Source organism: Pelodiscus sinensis, chromosome 5 (assembly GCF_049634645.1).
Source record: "Pelodiscus sinensis isolate JC-2024 chromosome 5, ASM4963464v1, whole genome shotgun sequence".
Lineage (NCBI taxonomy): Eukaryota > Metazoa > Chordata > Testudines > Trionychidae > Pelodiscus > Pelodiscus sinensis.
This window is the reverse complement of record NC_134715.1, coordinates 91,125,249-91,146,832: the sequence shown is the minus strand read 5'-3', so window position 1 is coordinate 91,146,832 and position 21,584 is coordinate 91,125,249. Positions and strand designations below refer to the sequence as shown.

Genomic DNA, 21,584 nt, shown 5'->3' with positions numbered 1-21,584 from the left:
GGTGGAAACGGGGATGGGGATGTGGACGGGAGATGGTGCTTGCGGGCAGCTGAGATGCAGCTTCTGCTGGTGGCAGGCTGGGGCTTGCTGTGGGCAAAGTCAGCTCTGGCAGCAGCCCTTGCTGCAAACAGGGTCTGGTACTGGGGCAGCCCCTGTTTGTGGTGAACAGGGCTGGCCACCGCAGACAGGGGCTGCTGGACTCAGTGGGAGCCGGGACCGAGCAGTCCTAGCTTGTGCTGGTCTGGGACTCTGCATTTTAAATGTAGTAAGAGCCCAGCAGCTTATACTTCGTTTAAAATGCAGAGCTGTAGCGCGGGTGGCTGCTGGAGTTGGCAAGAGTTGGGACTGCTCTGTCCTGGCTCGAGCCAGCTCTTGGAGCTAACCCCACTGCAGCTCTGCGGAGTGATCCTTATTGACTAATTTTGTTGTCGATACAAATTGCAACGACTACACGATTAGTCAGAATCAATTCTGTTCTGACTAGGGATGTTAAATTGTGGTTATTACCCTAATCAGAAGGTGTTCCTGTCAATTTAGACCATCTTCTGTCCCTCAGTGCCAGAGGGTTTATTTTTGTTTTGTTTGCTGCTAGTTTGACTTTCAGCTATCAGTTCCTTTCATTCTCTACTGGAAGGTTACTCTGTAATTTGGTTCTTAAAAGGTGGTCTTAGGATCTTTGTGCCAGTGACAAAACCCCCACTACCATGGGACGTCTGGTAAGAGCTGATCATACCACTTTGATCAACTTTTGAACCAATGGCCGCATGTTCCATATCACTCTCTCTGTTACGGTTGTTTTTAGTTGCCTATACATTGGCTATGTGGGTGAGCTAAGTGGAACTTGTGTTAAACATGCAGGATGCTTAACTTCAGTATCCAAAAAGATAATGGAGCAACTAAGCAATTGATTTGAAAACATAAGGTGGTAAGTATAAGTCAGCATGGATTTGTCAAGAACAAGTCATGTCAAACCAGTCTGATAGTTTTCTTTGATAGGATAACAAGTCTTGTGGATGGAGGGAAGTAGTAGATGTGGTATATCTTGACTTTAATAAGGCTTTTGATGCTGTCTCATAAACAGACTAGGGAAATTAAACTTAGATGGAGCTACTATAAGGTGAGTAAAAAACTGTTCCTATATCAGTGGTTCCTAGTCATGATAGAAGAGCATATCGAGTCGGGTTCTGCGGGGATCAGTTCTGGATCCAGTTCTGTTTAATATCTTCATCTATGATTTAGATAATTGCAGAAAGAGAACAATGAAAGTTTGAGGATGATACTAAGTTGGGAGGGGCTGCAAGTGCTTTGGAGGATAGGATTTTAAATTCAAAATGATCTGCACAAACTGAAAAAAGGTCTGAAATAAACAGGATGAAATTCAGTAAGGACAAATACAAAGTACTACGCTTGGGAGAGACCAGTCAATTGCAAGGATACAAAATGTGAAAGAATTACTGCAGAAAAGAATCTAGGGCTCATAGGAGACAACTAGTTAAAACATGACTGGGGATTCAGAAGATTAATTAATGTTTAAAACAATCTCATCATCTTCCTCTAGCTTCTCAGAGATCAACAGTTCTGAATTTTAATACTCCATTCTTTTTCACTGATTCCTTGTGGTTTTTGTCACACCTTCAGAGCAGAGTAATATTTTTTTGAAAGGGTACTTAATGCTGTCTGAACAGTCAAATGTAAATCTTGACATTTTATATGTAATTATTTTTTCCAATGAAAGTTTATAGCCTAATCTTTCACTAAATAATGCCACTGAGATATGATTTTGAACACAAAAAAAGTTTATTTGTACAATGGCAGATGCCTTTTGGCAAACACTGGAAGCAAATATACAAGACAATCCTGTCTGTGCATATGAAGAATGATAGTTTGTCAGTGCCCATTGTCTTTAAGTATGAGCAGAAATTAACAGTAAAGGGTATTTTGTTTATTTTGAACTTAAAAAAAAAAATGCTGCTGAACAAGCTATTCAGAGAGTAGGTAATGTGTTTCAACAGGAAGTAAAGAGCTTAGTTATTTTTAGGCTTTTTCCAAACACACTTTCTGGAAGATGAGTGTTAATACATTATAAACATTTTTGTTTGTGTGTTTTGTACTGTTGCCTCTGTCTTTCTAAGAAAATACAGTCAGACCATTTTAGGGATGTTAGAGTATAACTAATTAACTGTTTAATCAATAAACTGATGGTTATCTGTTAATAGTATTGGTTACACTCAGCTGGCTCCTGAAGAGGCGCTTTGCTGCGGCAGGGCAGTGAAGCCTTCTCCCGGAGAGAGGAGTCTGGGGGGCAAGGGAGGTTTCAGTGTGGGCTCTGCAGTATAAAGCTTGCTTAAGTTTATGCTGCAGAGCCTGTAGTGCGTGTAACCTCCAAGATTTTCAGCAGTTACATGGTTACCCTATTAAACAATTTTTAACATCCTTAAACCATATTAGACCTTGGTAGTTCCTGTCATATCTCAAGGCTACTTGCTTGATTAAGAGTAGTTGTGTAGACAAAGCTTTAAGAATATTTGACTTTTGAATAATTCAAATCAGATGTTAAGTCAGGAGTTTCTCATTAAGCAGCTTAGATCTACTTGAAGAATCCTTAAGGTCTTCTGAGTACTCCAAATTGCTTCAGTTTCAATAAAATTAGTTTTAATTTTGCTAATGATAGCAGATGTCTGGCATACATCCAATGCTATAGTACTAAACGTAATGTTAGATCTATTTATTAGAATCATAAGGATTTTATTCTGATGAGACTGAGTTAAGATGGTGATTTTCAGAATAAATATTCAGACATGCATTTGAATAATCTGTCAACATTTCTGGTTATTTTGAACATACTCGATACTATAAATTGATAATTTGCGGTGAGCCTAGTATCTGGAAATACAGATTTCTACCTTTTGCTAGTTGATGTTCCATTCTCTTTGTAGTAAAAGAACTTTTGATTAGCTGTGTTTTGATGAGGAGTAAGCATATCTTCATATTCCAAAAGCAAACTATTATGCGTTTATTTTCTAGTTTCTGTTCTTCAGAATCTTAACTCTTCTGTTTTAAAAGGTTTTCATGTCTTCAGATAGCTTTTAATCTGTAAACTGAAGCATTTGTGGTATTTTTGGTCAGCAGAAAATATACAGTTTTGAATATTTTATTGTAACTGCAAACCTTAATTTTTATTACTTGTATGGTAAAATTTTGCATCAAACTTGTTCATAGTTGTAGACATGCAACTGAAAAATTTTTGATTTATGATAATTTTCAAATAGGGGTTTTTACTGTATTGTATGCTAACAGCTTTGTTGAATATCAGATTGCAACTCTTCAGTTGTAACTTAATGTGTATTTATACATTATCAAATTCACATGATCTGAGTATTAACAAATATTGCACAATGAGCTAAACATAGTCAATTTTTAATTAACAAGCAAGTTTCTGTTGGCCTTGCTAACAATATGTAATCCACACACCTAGTGTGATTATTGAGAAATGCAAGTGGTACCTAAACCACAGCAAAAGTTAAGACCAAGAGACCTCTACAGCATGGGCTAGGAGCCACTGCCTTTTAGCTCAAGAGGGTAGAGGCTCCTATACTCTGCTTTAGAGGTCCTAGGTTCAAATCCACCCAGTGGCAATTACAAATATTCTTTCTTCTCATTTAATTAAAATTGTTTACATGTATCAGCAGTGAGGGTTTTTTTTTTTATGTTTTACAGCACGGGATCCTAGCAGTGCAGGCCAAAAACCACTTATATTGCAAGAGCCAATCCAAGTAAAAGGTAAATATATATTATGTTGCAATGTTATAGTTCTTAGTATGGAGTTGTCTTTTAAAGTATCTTTTCAACTTTAGAAGATACAAGACTTGAAGGAAATAATTGAACATTAGGAGGCGCATCAGTCAGTAGGAAGTATGTATGGTAGTTCTTGTCTTGGGCTTACATAAACATTTGTGGAAAAACATTCCCATGTAACTTTTGATGTCTGTATTTTAGAGAATGTTTGGGGAAAATGGCGCTACTCAGAAGTGGAGCAAATAATGAGAAATTGTATTGCTGCCATAAACATGGCTTTAATTACCATTTGAAGCTGATTGTTCATCAGTTGATATATAGCTTTATGATTTGTCTCCCTCATTATCCAGTCTAGTATCTTGGCCTGTCTTACATCTCTTCATGAATGTGTGGTTAACATCTTAAACTCAACATGGGCAAAACAGGTTTTTGGTCTCTTCTTTCACTTCCAGCATCGAGCCCTCCTCTCTCGCTGCTTCCTGTTGTTATGGTATAAAACAGCAACAAGTCTATTAGGAATGGTCTGCACCTTATGCATGGGAAAATCTCCCTGATAAAATCTGAATTCTTGCTGCTTTATTTTCCTTTAAATAATTTTTAAAGACTTGCCTCTTCCTCAGTACCTACAAAATTCATTCTGCTGTTGGTCTAGACAGTTGACATTCTGTGTCTATTCCTCCTCTTTTCTTTTTTTACTTCCTTAATAAACTGTCGCTGCTTCCATTTCCCCACATACAGAACATGTACTTAACAAAGCTGTGTCAATTCTTCACTCTATGTTTTGCCTGTGTATTGTGTTCATATCTCATAATCTTCATCAGTTTGGGCATGTATTGTTCATAAGGAAAGGTGTACTTTGTATTACCGGAGAGCTAACTCACTCTAAAGCAAACCAAGACCTTTTTCCTAGTGAAGACACAGCATTTGTGTCTTTAAATTGTAAGCCCTTCATGGAAAGGATTCTCTCTCTGTTTTTGTATGATGTTTAGCTCAATGGAGCTATACAGGCCTTTAAGCACAATAGTATCCTAACTATTTACTGTTACAGATCTTAATGCAGTAATGAAGCATTGAAAATTCTAAAAAGGGAACAATCTTCACCTTACAATTTGTGTGATCTTTAATGGGTTATTTATCGCAAAATTTTTAACATTTCCTTGGGAACTCAACCTGAAATTATTCTTTAGATTTGTCTTCCATGTTGATTTGAGTGGGTACTTTGTGAAAGGTTGCTGATGTATACTCTAAAATATGGATGTTCATATGCTCACTAGAGAGTTTGTTGAAAGAAAAAAAAAAAAACATTCCAGAGCTATTTTCTCTATTTGACAAATGTTCTTTTCTATTCCATTGCCCAAGCAATCTTAGGCTACGTCTACACTGCACCTCTCTTGCGCAAAAGCCTATGCAAATGCAGAGCAGATTAGCATATTGCTGCGCTTCATTTGCATAATTAAAGTAGGCGCCCTTTTTGCGCAAGAGGCTCTTGCGCAAAAAGGAGCTGTGTAGCTGGCTCCTTTCTGCACAAACCCCCCCTCTTGCGCAAGAGCCGTTCTTCCTGAAAAATAATGGAGGATACAGTTTTTCAGTTCTGGTTTAGTTTTGAAAAGATCTGCAGTAATAAACTAATTTATAAGTCTTTGGTCATCAGTGACTGATTAGAGCTTATGTTTATATATTTTTTTTGTTTCCATAATAATTTTTAATATATTAAATGTTAACCATTGAATTACTTTGTTCTTATTTACATTTTGTCCAGAAAATGATAAACATTTCTGTCTGCTACAAACTGCAAAGTACCTTTGTGTACTTCTGTCACTAAACATCTTTATCCCAGAATCCTTGGCAGAAGGGAAGAACTTTCATATCTCCCTTTAAATTAATGGGCTAAATTCATGATTTCCCATGGTTTACTTATAAGGCTGATTTGTCTTTCAGGGCATATAATGTAGCAGGCTCCGTGTCTTTTTAATTGCACTTGGTGATATTTACCATTTTTCTTTCTTTCTTCTTTTAAAAAAATTTTTTTTTTAATTTTTTTTTTTTTTTTAGTTAAAGCCGTTCTTAAAAAGAGAGAATATGGACCAAAATACACACAAAATAATTTCATCACTGGTGTCCGAGCAATAAACGAGTTCTGTCTTAAATCCAGGTACATTTGCTTAAGTGACTTCAAGTACAATTGCCTGTATATTTTTGACTTGTTCATATGTGTTTCAGAAGTGGATAGAATGGCTTAGCCCCCTGTGGCACTAATCCTGACAGAAGTGTTTAGGCAGCATTCCAATACAGGCAGTCCCTGGGTTACGTACAAGATAGGGACAGTAGGTTTGTTCTTCAGTTGAATTTGTATGTAAGTCGGAACTGGCGTCCAGATTCAGCCGCTGCTGAAACTGACCAGCGGCTGACTGGTCAGTTTCAGCAGCGGCTGACTTGGGGACGCCTGGGGCAGAGCAGCTGGGGTGCTGCTGGGTTGGTCCCATAGCGCCGAGGAGCGATGCTGCGGGACCAACCTAGCAGTGCCCCAGCTGCTCTACCCCAGGCATCGTCCGGGAGAAAAGCCTGGTCTGCTGGAGGGAGGGGGGGGAGGGGGCGCACTAGCTGCGCCCTCCCCCCCCCCCCCCCCCAGCAGACCAGACACGGAGCAAAGCCACGGAGGACGCGGGCAGCGGGACAGCCCAGGCGCGCCGCGGCTGTCCCGCTGCCTGCGTGCTCCGCGGCTTTGCTCCCCGTCTCCCTGGTCTGCTGGGGGGGCTTCCCCCCCCCCAGCAGACCAGGGAGACGCAGAGCAGCTTTTCTCACCCCGGAGGACGCGGGCGGCGGGACCGTAGCGCATCTGGGCGTCCCGCTGCTGCGTCCTCTGTGGCGAGAAAAGCCCTGTTCGTAACTGTGGATCCGACATAAGTCGGATCCGCGTAACTCGGGGACTGCCTGTATACACAAATTGTAGGCTGAGTTGGCGTTTCATTTGAAAATGGCAAAGCTTCAAGTTAATTGCAGTCATAGTGGTTGATGGATTCAAACTTTTTCCTACACATTTTCAAGGGGCATTGTAATAGTTTAATATATGTATTATTAAAACAAAATGAATTTCATTTAAGTTTTTTCTCCAAAACTTCTACACTTCCTGTTCCCTAAAGTGTGGAATCTGCATGCCAAGAAGCTGCAAATCCTATTAGTCACTGAAGAGAAAATGCTGGCTCTGGAACAGTCAGCTTTTCACAGGGGCACAAACAACCTTGTAGCAATAGTTAGAAACCATGAAAATCTCTGAAATATGAAGGCCTCTAAGAAGCCAAAGAGAGCTCCCTGTTAAACTTTACAAACTTAGTATTATATTGGTTTACAAATGCTTACTCTATTTTTCCAGAATAAGATTTAACTCTCATCTAATTAAGTCAAGATAATAGTGAACATTCTGGACTGTTTATTGTTGCTTGTGTACTTATCTCTGGCATGTCTTCCATTTATGCAATACAATTTAAATGTGATCTTACTTATTTAATAATTATCAGACAGATTCTGTAAGTTGTCAGTGTTTGTGGTAGGGATGTAAACAACTAGTTGACCTATCAGAGAGAGGCAGGCGGAGGGGTTGGGGAGCAGGAGCTGATGCTGGGGGGAGCTGGCTTAAGAAGACAGTTCCCCCCAGCACTGTCTCTGGTGGGGGTGGGGGGGAGGAGGCAAAAGAGGTAGAGGTGTAGAGAGCAGTACAGACAGTGAGCCAGGAATCAGCTTACTTGGCTTGTGCCTGGTCCCTCCGCTGTGCCTCTGCTTTTTAAAGCAACTGGCGGCTCTTAATACATTAAAAAAGCAGAGGCACAGTGGGGAGGGATCTGGGTGTGAACTGGGATTCAGCTGATTCCCAGTTCACAACCGGTCCCCCAACTACTGGTCAGTTTTAAATATATTAAGAGCCTTTTAAATATATTAAGAGCCTAGTGGCTTTTAATACGTTTAATAGGCAGAGATGCAGCAGGGTTAGCTCCCAGCCCAGGAGCTAACCCTGCTGCAGCTCTGTGATTTCTCCCTTATTGACTAATCGAGTAGTCGATGGAAATTCCATCGACTAATCAATTATCTGATTACCCGCAATTTAATGTCTCTAGTTTGTGGTGGTATGTTGCTCTTGGGATATGAGACACAGAAGTAGGTGAGATATAATGTCTTTTATTGGACCGTCTTCAGTTGGTGGAAGGGACAAGGTTTTGAGTGTGAGGTGTTCTCTTGGAGGTGCCAGCTGGATTTGGGGTACCACTCAACTCCTTGACCCACCAGCCTGGGCTCCCTGTAACACTGTACTGCTGGGACACATTGCAAAGCTCTCTCTAGCCTGCTCTTTTACCAGCATATATAGAAGTAGGCAGGGACATACCCAACTGCAGTTGCATGCAGGCAGGCACTTTGACCAGCTCCTGCATGGGAAGGCTTCAACTGGGGTACCGCCAGGCACACACCTTTTCTGGAGTATAAACCCAAAGTTATATCGTCTTGTGTTGGCTAGAGAGCTGTTCAGCATAAGATCATAAAATTCACCCTTTCCCCCTTAGCGTGGAAAGGAATATGCAACAATTTTGATTTCCATACACTTTATTTAGATTAATACATTCGTTTTTGATTTTATCACTTAAAATCCATCTTTTGTAGTTATAAGCACAGCAAATGGACCAAAGCAGATTACCTAGCAAATAAAAAATGCAAATCTACCTTGATATACTAAAAATGTTGGATGTGAACAGCATATTCTCACCATAAGAAATGATACAAGCAGGCTGCAAATCCTTAACTGGCAATCTACACTTGCTTATACCTTGGAATCCCCAGGAATTCCATTCACAGGCTAAAAATCCCTTTAGCCTGGATCTAACACTTCCCCAAGTTTAGTCTTTGTTCTTCCCCTGCCTAGCTTTTGCATATGGCGGGAACCCTTTGTTTAAATCTTGTCTCCTATGCTTGTCAGTGGAAAAATACTGACATCTCAAGATGGAATCCAGCACCTTGATTACTTATCACAGCAGTTCTCTCCACTGGCTATTTGGAGCATTCACAGGAGGCTCATCAGGTGGGAGATAAACTTCTCTTAAGACCTATTGTTTCTTCCTAATGTCTCATTAACATGCATGGGCCCTTTCCAGCCAGCTTTCTAGACCGAGAACATTTTGCCTACTGGGCATTGCCCAAGATAGCTACATGTGAAATAGCTATGTAGTGAGTATGTGTAACTTCAGATACAAATTCAGCTATTCATAACCTTTCTGATGACATTTAACATGACTTATCTTGCATAAAATATATCATGACTGTCATAGTATCACTGTGAAGAAGATGGGGTGCAGTGTTACACTGATCATCAGAGTTCTTCCTTAAGTCTGGAGAACATAACCTGAGTGTCTTGAGCCACATATAAGAGGGGACATACTGTTAAGCAGAAGGGCTTCCCACATAAGAGATCATCCTTCTACTTAACTATATGTCCACTTTTTCTTTAGCTCAGACACTTCTTCAAATCTGAGGAAGAGCTCTGTGATGCTGAAAATCTTGTCCATTCCACTAGCAAAAGTTGGTCCAATAAAAGATATTTCCTCGTCACCTTGTGTCTCTTTAGTAAATATGAACATTTGGTGACTTTTATAGCACTTACAGGCACTCGCTCCCACCTCTCTCTCCCCTACTGCATTAAAACTCCAATTGTCCGGTATCCAGTGGTCCGGCACTCCTGATAGTCCAGCACCAACTGGAACCCGGAAGTGCTCCGGCCAGCCGGACAATTGGAGCTGCCCAGAGGTGGCGGCAGAGAGGGGGCGAGAAGCAGGCAGCGTTTCCCACCCACCCTAAATAGCTGCCTGCCTCTTGCCCCCTCTCCACCGCCACCGCTTGCAAGCTGGCTGCGCAGGACTTCCACCGCCTCCCCGCAATATGGCGGAGAGTTCACCCCTCCCCGCGCCATTTCCCGCCAACCCCCCCCCACCCCCCCACTCAGTGCAGGTCCCGGCAGACCTGTCACAGCACCCTGCCGGAGTACCTCCCGATAATCTGACACCCCCTGGGGTGCCGGATTATCGGAAGTCTACCCTACCTCTGTAGGGTGGGGCGTGTGTGCGTGCGTGCGTCCGACCGACCATGCAGGTTAACTGATGAGCCCAGGCCTCACATTGTGGCCTAATGGGTAAGGCATCAGCCCCTGGAGCCTGACATTGTGTGTTTGAGCCCTGCCCCCTGTCAGCACCTAGGGTCACATCATTGATCGTGTACATGAGGACATATTAATATTCCTACTTCTCATGATACATAGTCAACCTATGGAACTCCTTGCTAGAGGATGTTGTAAAGGCCAGGATTGCGTTTTAAATGGGAAACCTCCATTTCTTGTTAATTTTTTTAAACTTGCCATGTTAAGGAAGAATTTAGGGTAGATTTTGGAACATAGGGTTTTTTTTTTTGTTTTGTTTTTCTAAGGATCGATACGTTTGATCTTCTTTGTGTAGCATGAACATGTTTTTTGTTGCTTCCATTTGTTTCTATCCTTCAATAGTGATCTAGAACAGCTGAGGAAAATCAGACGACGGAGCCCCCATGAGGACACTGAAGCTTTTACTGTGTTTTTGAGATCAGATGTGGAGACAAAGTAAGAATTGTTTAAAAAGGAAATTATTTGATAAGTTCAATTACTTAACACCTTATCTCATGTAAAAGATTTGCTTTCTATTTGAAAGGGCAGTAGTACTCTGCTTCTCTAAGTGCATATATATATGTGCCCACTATCATAGTAATTCGGTACATTGTACAAATTTGAAGGATCACATTGTATATCCAAAGGGAAATCTAACTCTTCCCCTAAACTATTTTATTCTGTGAGATAAATCTAGGTGGATTTCTTCCAGAGAAATACTGAAAAGCTGTTATGCTACTCTATTGTTAATGAAGGCTTGGGTTATGTAATTAAAAATTTTACATTCTTAGCAAACAATTATACAATATAGTGTGTGGGAATCAAAAGGATTTCTAAATTATTTGTATTTTGTGCAGGTCTCTAGAAGTTTGGGGAAGCCCAGAGGCTCTTGCTAGAGAGAGGAAACGGCGTAAAGAAGCAGAGATAGAATACAGAGAAAGTAAGTGTAGTGTTTTCAGATGTCAACAAAATTCCAATCTCTTGCCCCACCTGGGAGAATAAAACATGCCTTTGTTTGGATGTCTAACATACATATGCTTTTGAGGTATAGTTGTGCCAATGAGAAATGTGTGAATGCAGGACATATATGTGGTGTGTTTAAATGAGTTAATCTTAACTGAATTTATCCTTGCTTTTGTGGATTAATTTGTAAGTATTGGTAAACAACCTTGAGCAAAGCTTTTATTTTGTTTTTGAAAATTTACAAAAATACTCAAGCTTGGACTTTTTTCTGTTTTGCACTATTTGAACTACTGATTCAGGATATCTTCATCTTATGTAACTTTAGTCCACTGTTTTTAAAAGTCTGTATTCTGATGGAGGATCCTCTATTTTCTTTACACCAAAATTGTAGATTTTATTCATAATCTCGGCAACATTTGATTACAACAACTCAGCCAATTCAGTATTTATAACGAATTCAATTTTGTCACTTGTTGGAAACATTGGCCAATTAAAATTCTAGCAGAAATAATATTCTTTGAGGTTATGCAACTTTAAAATTAGAAGTCTTTTCTTAGAAATAAGTTTGCTATTGAAAAAGCTGAAAGGAAACAGGGTCTGATCCTGCAAACACATAGCACCTTTTTAACTTAACACAGGTGTAGTCCCATTAGAAGAGGAATAAACTTACTCATGTCTGCAAGTGTTTGTTAAAGTTATTAAGGCTAGAAACTGTCAAATATTGCAAAGATGAATCAGAAAAGTTAGCTACCAGATCTTAATGTGAAAGCAAGACTGAAAATTGAATAATAAAATCTGAGTGGTAACATGCATTTACCCTGGCTCACATTTCTTGCATTAGAGCACTGTCCTTTTGAAATGGGAATTACCAGTCAGGCTGATTAATATTGTTTCCTTGTATTCCCCTGTCTGTCTGTACCAGTCTATCCTCTCTTGTATTCTACTTAGATCGTGAACTCTTTGGGACAGGGACCATCTTTTATGCTCCTTTTGTGTAACACAATGGTGTCCTGGTTCATGAATAGTGCTGTAGTATTACGAATAATAAGAATAATATTTGTGATAGCACACCAGTATAGGAAAAAGGGTTCTGAAGTTGAGGGTGCTGAAGATCTTCCCCACTGCTTTGGCCTTTTACTCTGGGTGAAAGAAACAGAACTACATAAAGGTGTGCTAGAAGGCCAGATCTGATCATGGGATAAATCGTCCAGCACAGCAGCTGTGGGAGGACAGCTGTAAGGCTACCGTCCAAAGACCCTTTTACAAACCCTGACAGATGTGTCAATAGTGGGGGAAGAATGTCAAGGGCAGGATCATAGCACATAGAACTGTGGAGATTGTGGGCAGCAATGAGACAGACTGTTGTTACCTAGACCCTCAGGGGCTCTCTGTTTTATGCCAGGACCTGCAGAACATCCCAGAATTAGAAGGCTGCAAAACTGGTTTAGAGCTACCATACCACTCTTCCCCCTGGGCTGGAGATTGTGTGGCATCTCTCAGAGATGACCTACAGAATCTCATTTCTAAACTTAAATTATTTTTCTAGATGTGATGAGTCAACTAAGACATTTGTCAGCATTTTTCAAAAAGAGGATAATTTTCAGTTTCAGTTCCAATGCAGAGTATTTACTGTGTTTTAACTGGATTCTGTTAAGAAACAGAGATTTGTCAAGAAATCTAAATTTGACCAGATCGTCTTGTTTAATATCAGTGCATTCGTATGTAGTAGAAAATGTACCTGAGTTGTGCAAATAAGAGATCTTGAAATTCTGAAATTTATTTTCAGTTGCTAAGTGCTATATGAAAAAACTTAAACAACAACAAATAGTCTAGTAGCACCTTAAAGACTAGCAAACACATGTATCATGAGCTTTTGTGGGCTCAACCCACTTCTTCAGATGACACAAGTACTATATGTAATTAGAGTTGTCTTATTGCAGATCTGTTTAAAAACCAAAAGCTATTAAAGGAGTACAAAGATTTTCTTGGGAATACTAAGGTAAGAGAACAATTTATTCCTTTGGAGAAATCATCATTCAGGTATGTGCATGTTTGCTTAGAGCACAAACACACCACTATTTCAGAGGAATCTGAAAATATCATCTCATGACCCTTTTGTAATGAGTTTGGTTTGTGGATCTTCTCTCCCAGATTTCTAATGGTTGTCTCACTGTGATTCCATCCCAGGTCTCTGGCAACTTGCTCGATGTGTACAATACACAAAGTTAAAATAATTTCCTCAGCTTCTTTTGGCTTCCTTGCTTCCCTTTCCCCAAATTCCCTAGGTGAATGAGCTCCTAAATCCAGTCCTGCTGAGTGATTCCTGACATGGCTTTCTGCTGGATCCTGGTTCCTCTTTTCACTCTTTTTATGGTTGCAGTGGCCTCTGGTGGAAGCTGCTATGCTTACTTAACCACCTTCACAGCTATTCCTACACTTTCTGTTGAGCTGAAAAGGAGTGGTTAATTTCATGGGGATGGTCAAGAGCTCCATAGACCCCAGTTTGGGAACTTCTACACTAAAACTAGGTATCTTAATTATGCATGAAATGACATGGTAAATCTAGTGAGCTGTCCATGATAAACTATTGGATTATGCAGAGTGATACCTCAGCAGCTACAGGACTTCTAGTACTAAATGTTATTTTATGTGGTATACAGTAGACAGTCTTCATAAAACCAGGTTTTAGCTATATTACTACTTCATTGTTTCAGTTTAGGAATTTCTTTTAGCATTCTCTCATTTCTATCTAGCCCCGTTCCAGCACAGCTGCAATGATGCTCAAGGGACCAGGAAAGGTGGTGATGGTTGCTATTTGCATGTAAGTTTAAAAAGTAAATGTTTTGTAAATACAATAGTAAAAAATTGTATATCCTAGAAATGGAAATAGTCTGTATATTTGAGTTACAGATCCTAATGTTTTTTATAATTCTGCAGCTATGAAATTTGCTGAAGATCCCATCTTTGCTACGGCAATGTGACCCAGAAAACAGCCTAATTAATTTAATTACATTAAATTAAGGACAATTTTTTTTTTAAATGGGTGCCTTTACTAGGCTTTAAGTCAGTATTTAGGTACTAGTTAAATAAATGGCATGAGTTTCCAAAGTGTGGAGAATCCAGCATCTCTCATTGGCAAAGGAAACTTGAAGAGCAGCAAAAAAACATTAGTTTCACTTCTCTTTCTCTGTAATATAATAAAACAAGTGATAGCAGTTAGGTCTTGTTACGCTTTAATTACTTTTAGGAGATAATCAGTATAGATTTTGTATTCTGGTATTCTGTGGAGTATTATAAATGTATAAAAACTCCACTTATCGTTTGTAAAAAGAAACATGATTTTTCACTGTACATAATCTGCAATGTAGTTTATAGTAATAATTAGCAAAATTCTCCCTAGATAGTTTATTCCAGTCTGTAGACTCGAATCTTAGTTGAAATTAATGTATTCATTTGCACGTCTTGACAAACTGAGGCTCCTTTTTAGGAGTACATTAATCTATATTTTGAGATCAGAGAGGGACTAGTTTTTCAAAGCTGGTCAGCTAAACAATTAATGGTTAAAGTAGCAACCAAAATTCTTGAAGGTGAATGGCATAGGAAAGCCCCTCCTGTGTTTGTATGATGTAGAAAGAGGGCTTCATATATTTTGAAACAAGTTTGTTGTTTTTCAAGTTAGAAATGTTGTGTCTGCTTTTGCTGGAGAGTTTTCTTAAGAACCCCATCAGAAGAAGGGGAGGAATGTTGAATTTTTCACAAAGGTGATTTCTTCCCTAAATATTTATCAGGAGTTTGAGTTGAATAAAACAAAAACCTCACCTTTAAATAAACCTGATTGAGAACTATCAATAGTTTTCTGCAGAATTTACCTACAAGAAAAGGAAGTTGAGACTGAATATTTCTAAACAAACAAAAATAATACAACTTTTTAGAGGAGCATAGTTGTGACCATATTTTCTGAACCAAAATTAGGGACACATTAGCAACACCCCCTGACCACTATTATCCATGCCTCTGACCCCCTTTAGCACTGTCCGGTGTTCTGTGCATGTGCAGATAGTTCTGCGCATGCGCAGATTGCCCGAATCCGGCTCTTCCAGGATGTAATCTGCTCGCCGTGAGCGAGTAGATTACATAGATTGTCGAGCCCTGCCCATTAGCCATGCCTCTGGAGGTAACACTGTCGGGGTCAAGATGGACACATGACCAGAAGTAAAAGGGGTCATGTGATCCCCCTCTAAGAACTTTTCCCACCATCCTCCTACCAATAGGGATGAGTTTGGCCCCCAACTCCCCTCATGCAACTATCCTGCAATTGCATTAACCCAATTTGTGTCACATTAACTCGGGGGGAGAGAAGGCTGGGGGAAGTGTTCCCTGTAAGTTTCTTCCCACGAGCGGAATGAATGTTGTGCATCAGTACTGAGTTCATTTGGCTTGTTTGGATGTGCCACTGTGGCATCCAAGTTATTAACTATCTTACAAACATCTATCTTTTCCCTCTGCTGCCTTGTCTCCTCCCCTTACACCATCAGTTCCCCTGGTGCCAGTTGCCCTCCTGCCCCCCCCCCTTCCTCTGCTGTCCTGACTCCTGCCCTTTTCACTGCCTTCTGCCCTCATGGGGCTTGTGAAGCATGGCTGTGTGAGCGGGTCCATGCACTGCTGTTTCCCCAGTGGAGTGGAAAGGGGCGGTGATGGTGGTGGGGGGAAGGACCATGCAAAGCGTACACTGGCAGAGCCTGAACGTACCCCGGTCTGCAGCAGTCCAGCTGGGCTCTGCACGGTCTCTGCTGGGACTCTGGCGGCAGCTACCAGGAGTGGCTCACTGGCTCTGACAAGCACCCCTCCCCCTCCGGCAGCGGTGGCGGCTGCCTGTGACAGGACGAGGCCAGGCTGGAGGCTGTGCATGGCGGAGGCAATCTCGCAGCGGAAGGGAAGGGCCATGGGAAGGTGGCATGCCAGACAGTGGCGTGTGCTGCAGTGGAGCTTGGTGCTCCAGATAGAATCATAGAATCATAGAATAATAGGACTGGAAGGGACCTCGAGAGGTCATCGAGTCCAGCCCCCCGCCCTCAAGGCAGGACCAAGCTCCACCTACACCATCCCTGACAGATGTCTATCTAACCTGTTCTTAAATATCTCCAGAGAGGGAGATTCCACCACCTCCCTTGGCAATTTATTCCAATATTTGACCACCCTGATGCTGCACGCCACCAGCAGTGACCCTGGGTGCCCGCTCAAAGAAGCAAGGGAGCCACTTACGTGCTGGGTGGAGGTGGGGTGTTGCTGCTAGCGCTGGGTGTCTGCGAGTGTGTCCTGGAGAGGGGGGGAAATGATGGTGCTGTTTGTAGCTGGATCCCAATGGGTTTTCCAGGACATTTGCCACCTTTATGTGGACACCGGGACAGAACCCTTAAATCCGAGATTGTCTTGGAAAAAAGGGACGTATGGTCATCGTAAGTATAGTGAATCTTTTAAACACGTTCACTTCATTTTTTTTGAAAAGTGTGAATATTTTCTCAGATTTAAAGGAAGGTGTAATAAATAAGTAAAATAGCAAGAAATATTAGAAAAATAGTAATTTTTGGGATTATAAGAGAAACTGCAATTTTACAGATCCTACTCCTGTTTGTTCAGACAGAAAGATAAGGAAAGTAATTTGACTGTAAATTTCCCTTTTCTCTCATTCAAGTGATTCTGTTATTAACCACTCTATGTTGTCCATTAAATAAATGTACAATAACCCTCATGTACATGCCCTCAAAGTGGGTTTCTGAGACTCATCAATATTTTGGGGACAAGCCCTGTGTCTTAACTGAAGTGTAACTACCTTCATAGATTGCTAACAGCAGGTATCTGTGCGTAAACACAGCAAACAAAAGCTGTATTTCACGATCAATTAGAAGAACACAGCAGAAAAAAACCCCAATATTTGCCAAATAGCATAAATATCAAGGATATAAATATTTTATTATGTGGCTTACTAGAGGTTACTATACTGTCATGCTAACATTGTTATGTTTGAGGTGGCACTTTCTAAGAGAGTATTTGCAGTGGTTTAATTTTAAAAATTATAACTTTTCCAAAATCTTGGGAAGAAATGTATCCTATATGTTCTTATTCTAGAAGTTAATATTGGTCTGAGCCAGTATGGCCATTCTTATGTTCTAAGCTCAGGGTCGGGGGTCTCACTGGACCAACTTGATTTTCATGCAAACCTGCTCCTGGGTTTGCATGTGGCCTTTGGTGGCCAGGCTGGCAGCTATCCTGCCCTAGATGGCTGCTTTCCTGTGCCTAGTGTGGAACTTGTGGATATTGGAGGCTTCCCCCCTCCCCCGAACCTCGATGAGGTCCACTGTCTCCGCACTAGACCAGGCGGGCGCCCGCCTCTTGCGGCCCCTGGCAGGCTCCTGTGAGCCGTCAGCCTGGTCCTGGGAAGAGGTGGAGGGCTGGGTGGCTGGCTCATGCCATGCCAGGTGCAGGGTCTATTGGCTGGGTGCTTGCAGGCTTGCAACTGGCCCAAGCTCTGTAGCCAGACTGCCCCTTTAAGGGCTCCGGGGCCAGGTGGGGGGCAGAAGAGTTTCCCTGTTTTAGCCCAGAGTGGTCACCAGGGCAACCTGGGAAGGGCTAGCCTCCAACTAGTTCGAATTAAGTGGCTACACAGCACTTAATTCGAACTACTTAATTCGAACTAGGCATTACTCCTGGTAGAATGAGGTTTACCTAGTTTTAATTAAGCGCTCCGCTAGTTCGATTTAAATTCGAACTAGCGGTTTGTATGTGTAGCCCCTATTAAAGTTAATTCAAACTAATGGCTGTTAGTTCCAATTAACTTTGTAGTGTAGACATACCCTAATTCACTTGAGATGTTCTGAGTTCAAATATTAGAGGTAAAGATAGAAATGGTTACAAATAAAGTAAAAATACTGTTTCTACTGGCTAACACATAATGTAACAAGCTGCAGCCTTTGTTTAGGGCACAGGCTGTACCTCCCTGGCATGCTTGGGACCTGAGCAGTCCTGAACCAGGGAGTTTGCTGGACTAGGAGAGGTCCAAAGCTGCTCCTGGGTGCCATCCTCAGACACTGGGCTCTACTCTCAGCCCTGGCCTGGACTGTGCTCCTGACCCTGGTGAGCCAGGGCTTCCAGCAATAACCATGGCCCTGTCAGACCGTGGATGTTGCCATGCCAGAATGTCTCAGATTTCAGACCTTTCCTCAAGTGTCTACCTTTTTTCAAAAAGGAAAGATGCTTGTTTTTCTAGTCCAGTGTTTTTCAACCAGTGGTACAAGTACCCTTAGGGGTACTTGAGAGAAGTCTGTGGGGTACTTCAACACAACTGAAATTTGGAAAAAACTGAATTTTTGTTGTAAGTTTTACAGCGCTTTATTATTTTTGTACTTTTTATAACCAAAAATTTCATCGCCAGCCCGGCTACAATTAAGTTGTTTAAACAAATGTGTTGCAATAGTAGAAAAAAATTGTGTGTGTCTGAAAATTGTAGGTATTAGGGGTACTGCTATTTTTTTTTAAAGGAGGTATTTATACTTTTGTTTTTAAAAGGGGTACTTTATAAGAAAAAGGTTGAGAAACACTGTTCTAGTCTCAGGTGAAGGATAACTTAAGGATTCTCTGCTCCTTTCTTTGAAAATTGTGTCTCTTTAAGTTCATTGTCTCTGCTTTGAAATGCAGGAAGGTTTCTTGCCTTTGCAGTCTCCATTCCCCACACTGGGATTGTTAAATTGGATACAGATACAGATTTTGTATCTGTGAAGGCCTCTCTAAATGATCACTTTTATTCCACTTGCTGTCCTGATGCCTTTGTTTGCCTGACATGCAATGTTCTTTTCTTTCTTTGATTACACCTTGCTCAATTTATATGGGAGACACATTGATGCAGTCAGGACCACATTCCTTTGATTGGAAAAAACCCATTGATCAATCCCTCTGGCATGCTTGGTTTTAAATGCATTTTAGTCATACGCATCTGTAATTTTTTGTGGATTGATCATTTTTCTTGTGTGATGTATGTTTTATCAATGAGTTATTAGTTTTCCAATGACATCTTACATGACACCTTTGAGATACTAATTATAACAATTGTGAGCTGTCAATTCAGGTGAAACTCACTGTTGGGCATCAGGGAGCTCCTTTTCCTTAGGCATAAGGATGCTCTTAGGGTTACCATGGTAGATTCTTTCTTGAATAGCTCTCTGAATCTGTCTCCCTGATCCGTGTTTACTGTCTCTAACCTAGGCTGCACAATAATATATAACGGTTACCTAGTTTTTTTCACAAGTAGCTCTCAAAGCATTTTACAGTTGAGAAAGAAGTTAGGTTGGGTTCTAACACCTCAAATTAGTATGCAGATTTTTGCATAGCCCTCAAATGTATTGTCCTCAAATCTGGAATTTGGAGGCATGCAGTAAAATGGCATCACTCCTGTTGAGTGTGTCTCCTTTGTCATCTTCAAAGGAAGGAATCCCACAGCTGTATTAGATCTTCAGATAAACAGACTAACATCCCTCCCCCCTTTTCTTGTAGCAATGTAACTTTTTTGCATTTAGTCAGGAAAGTATGGTCATGATTCCTGTAGCAACTCATTTGCATTTCTCATTAGTGCTAAAACTGGTGTATTATGGATAGGATGAACAACATTGTAATTAAACACAGGACTGGGAACCTGGACAACTGAAGTCTTTTCACTTTTGCTACAGGTTTACTCTGGTTCTAGGTTATTTATTAACCAGTATGTCTGTGTTCCCATTTGTAAAATGTAAAATCATACATCCTTCATCTTTGGTATGAGACTAAATTGAATTTTGTAAAGCATATTTAAATCCTTGAATGAAAAGCATTAGAAAAAAAAATTTACTTAGCACTTAAATAACACCTTAGGAATTCCTTAGATAAGTCCTTAAAATTATCATCATAATCAGTAATGTGCTCAATTCTGTATATGCCCAAGAGGCAGATATGTGGTTGCAGAATGATATACAATATTCGATTTCTTGGTTTTTGTTTGTCAAAAAGCACAGCTATAGCATTCCATTAACTGTTTGTTTATAAAGGATTAAAAAACACATTTGGTAGTTGCCTTTTGAGAATACCAGTTTTGAGCATTCTTCATTACCAGTAATTTTAAGAAGTTGTAACTAGAAAGGACTGTTATAACCCTCTTGTATGATAGACTGTAACACAGAGCATAGAATTTCACCTAGTGTCTCCAACACCCAATTGTTGAACTACATCATAAGTTTTAGAAAGAAGCTAATGTTTTAGAAATATACGTGCCAATGCTTATACTACTATTTATTATTAAGGGCTGTACTCTGGTCCATAGAAGATACAAATATCAACATGATGCTTTTCCTAGAGAGCTTGTAATCTAGAAAGCACTTTAGAAAGACAAAAGGACACTGGGACACTTAGAGGGGAGGAGTACATTTAACTTTTTCTTCATAATATCATGATTCTTTCTCCAACAACCACCTCTCTGTATTCTTGGAAGGAACTTCAGTTAAATGAGATTGGGAGGTTGCAGCTGACACACTCAGATTGAGGGGGACTTTATATAAAAAGGCACAAAGATCTAAATGAGAGAAAGAAGGGACTTGCTGAGGCTTGTGCTGTTGTGCTAAGGTGGCAAGGATGGTCTGATGTTTATAAATTGGGAAGAAGTTGTGCAGTGTCTTGAAGATGAGGGCAGAAGGACTGCAATTTTCAAAAGTATAGCTTATGATATACAGTTAATAAAAGTTACATTTCTCAAAAATACTAACTATATATCCCCATATACTCTGTTTAATTTGTTTTTAATCTAGTAAATATTGCTGAAGATGTGTAAACATTCATTATATGTACTATTTACTGATAAATTGACATTTAGTGAAATTTAATTTCCTTATTTGGTAACCTATGGTTATAAAAATGCCTTTGATTTTACTGTGATTTAAAATACTGAATGTTAATTTTCATATTTCTAATTCAGCTTTCTTCTCTCTACAGAAATGGGTTGAATTTTTTCTTTAAATTACTTGCTTGGGTTTACACGGGTTCTGCGAGCATGTTTTCAGAAGCTATACATTCTTTAGCAGACACTTGCAACCAGGTGAGTAGTGCTTCCTTTCCTCCCTTTAACTTAAAGGAGTTGTAGTTAGCTTCCAAGGAGGAATGCAGACCCTTTAAACAGTTTTGTTAGTAGTAGATAATTTCTGAATTGAGAGTAATCTTCTTAAGTGGCTGTCTTCTGGTGATAGTTGAGTAGGGTAAAAAACTGCAGTGCACATGACATGTAGAGGGAAAGTAGCATATAGCACATTTTTGAGAGGGGTTGGGACATCTGAGAACTGCTCTGAGAAGCTTCCCTGGGGCATGTTTTCTAAAGTAACACTATTAAGATGAAGGGAGAGAGAGGCTGGAGACCAAAAGTTGAGCCTTCAAGTTCTTTCTATGGCTTTTATTTACCTTACTGAGATGAATTTTGTAACTTCCATTTTTGGAAATAGCATAGCTCCAGACTGGCTCTAACCTGTGGAATTTTGCAGTGATTTTGCCTATTTTAACACTTCAGTGGACATATTTGTATTAATATCTGTGGTTTGCATGCTTTTCATCAGAAAGTGAAATAGCAGGTAACACTTCAATAAGAATAGCT

At 40.3% G+C, this 21,584-nt stretch overlaps 1 protein-coding gene across 2 annotated transcripts in view; it reads left to right on the top strand.

The window, feature by feature from the left end:
- SLC30A9 (solute carrier family 30 member 9) overlaps positions 1–21,584 on the top strand; it is a 68,065-nt gene that overhangs the window by 7,379 nt on the left and 39,102 nt on the right. For both annotated transcript variants that reach the window (XR_012904313.1, XM_075930514.1), the window contains exons 3-9: positions 3,718–3,780; positions 5,848–5,947; positions 10,328–10,420; positions 10,822–10,904; positions 12,868–12,926; positions 13,681–13,748; positions 20,936–21,038. Coding sequence is in view for 1 of the 2 variants with exons in the window: in XM_075930514.1 (XP_075786629.1) it covers positions 3,718–3,780; positions 5,848–5,947; positions 10,328–10,420; positions 10,822–10,904; positions 12,868–12,926; positions 13,681–13,748; positions 20,936–21,038 (569 nt within the window). In the remaining variant the exon portion in view is untranslated. The remainder of the gene's footprint in view (positions 1–3,717; positions 3,781–5,847; positions 5,948–10,327; positions 10,421–10,821; positions 10,905–12,867; positions 12,927–13,680; positions 13,749–20,935; positions 21,039–21,584) is intronic.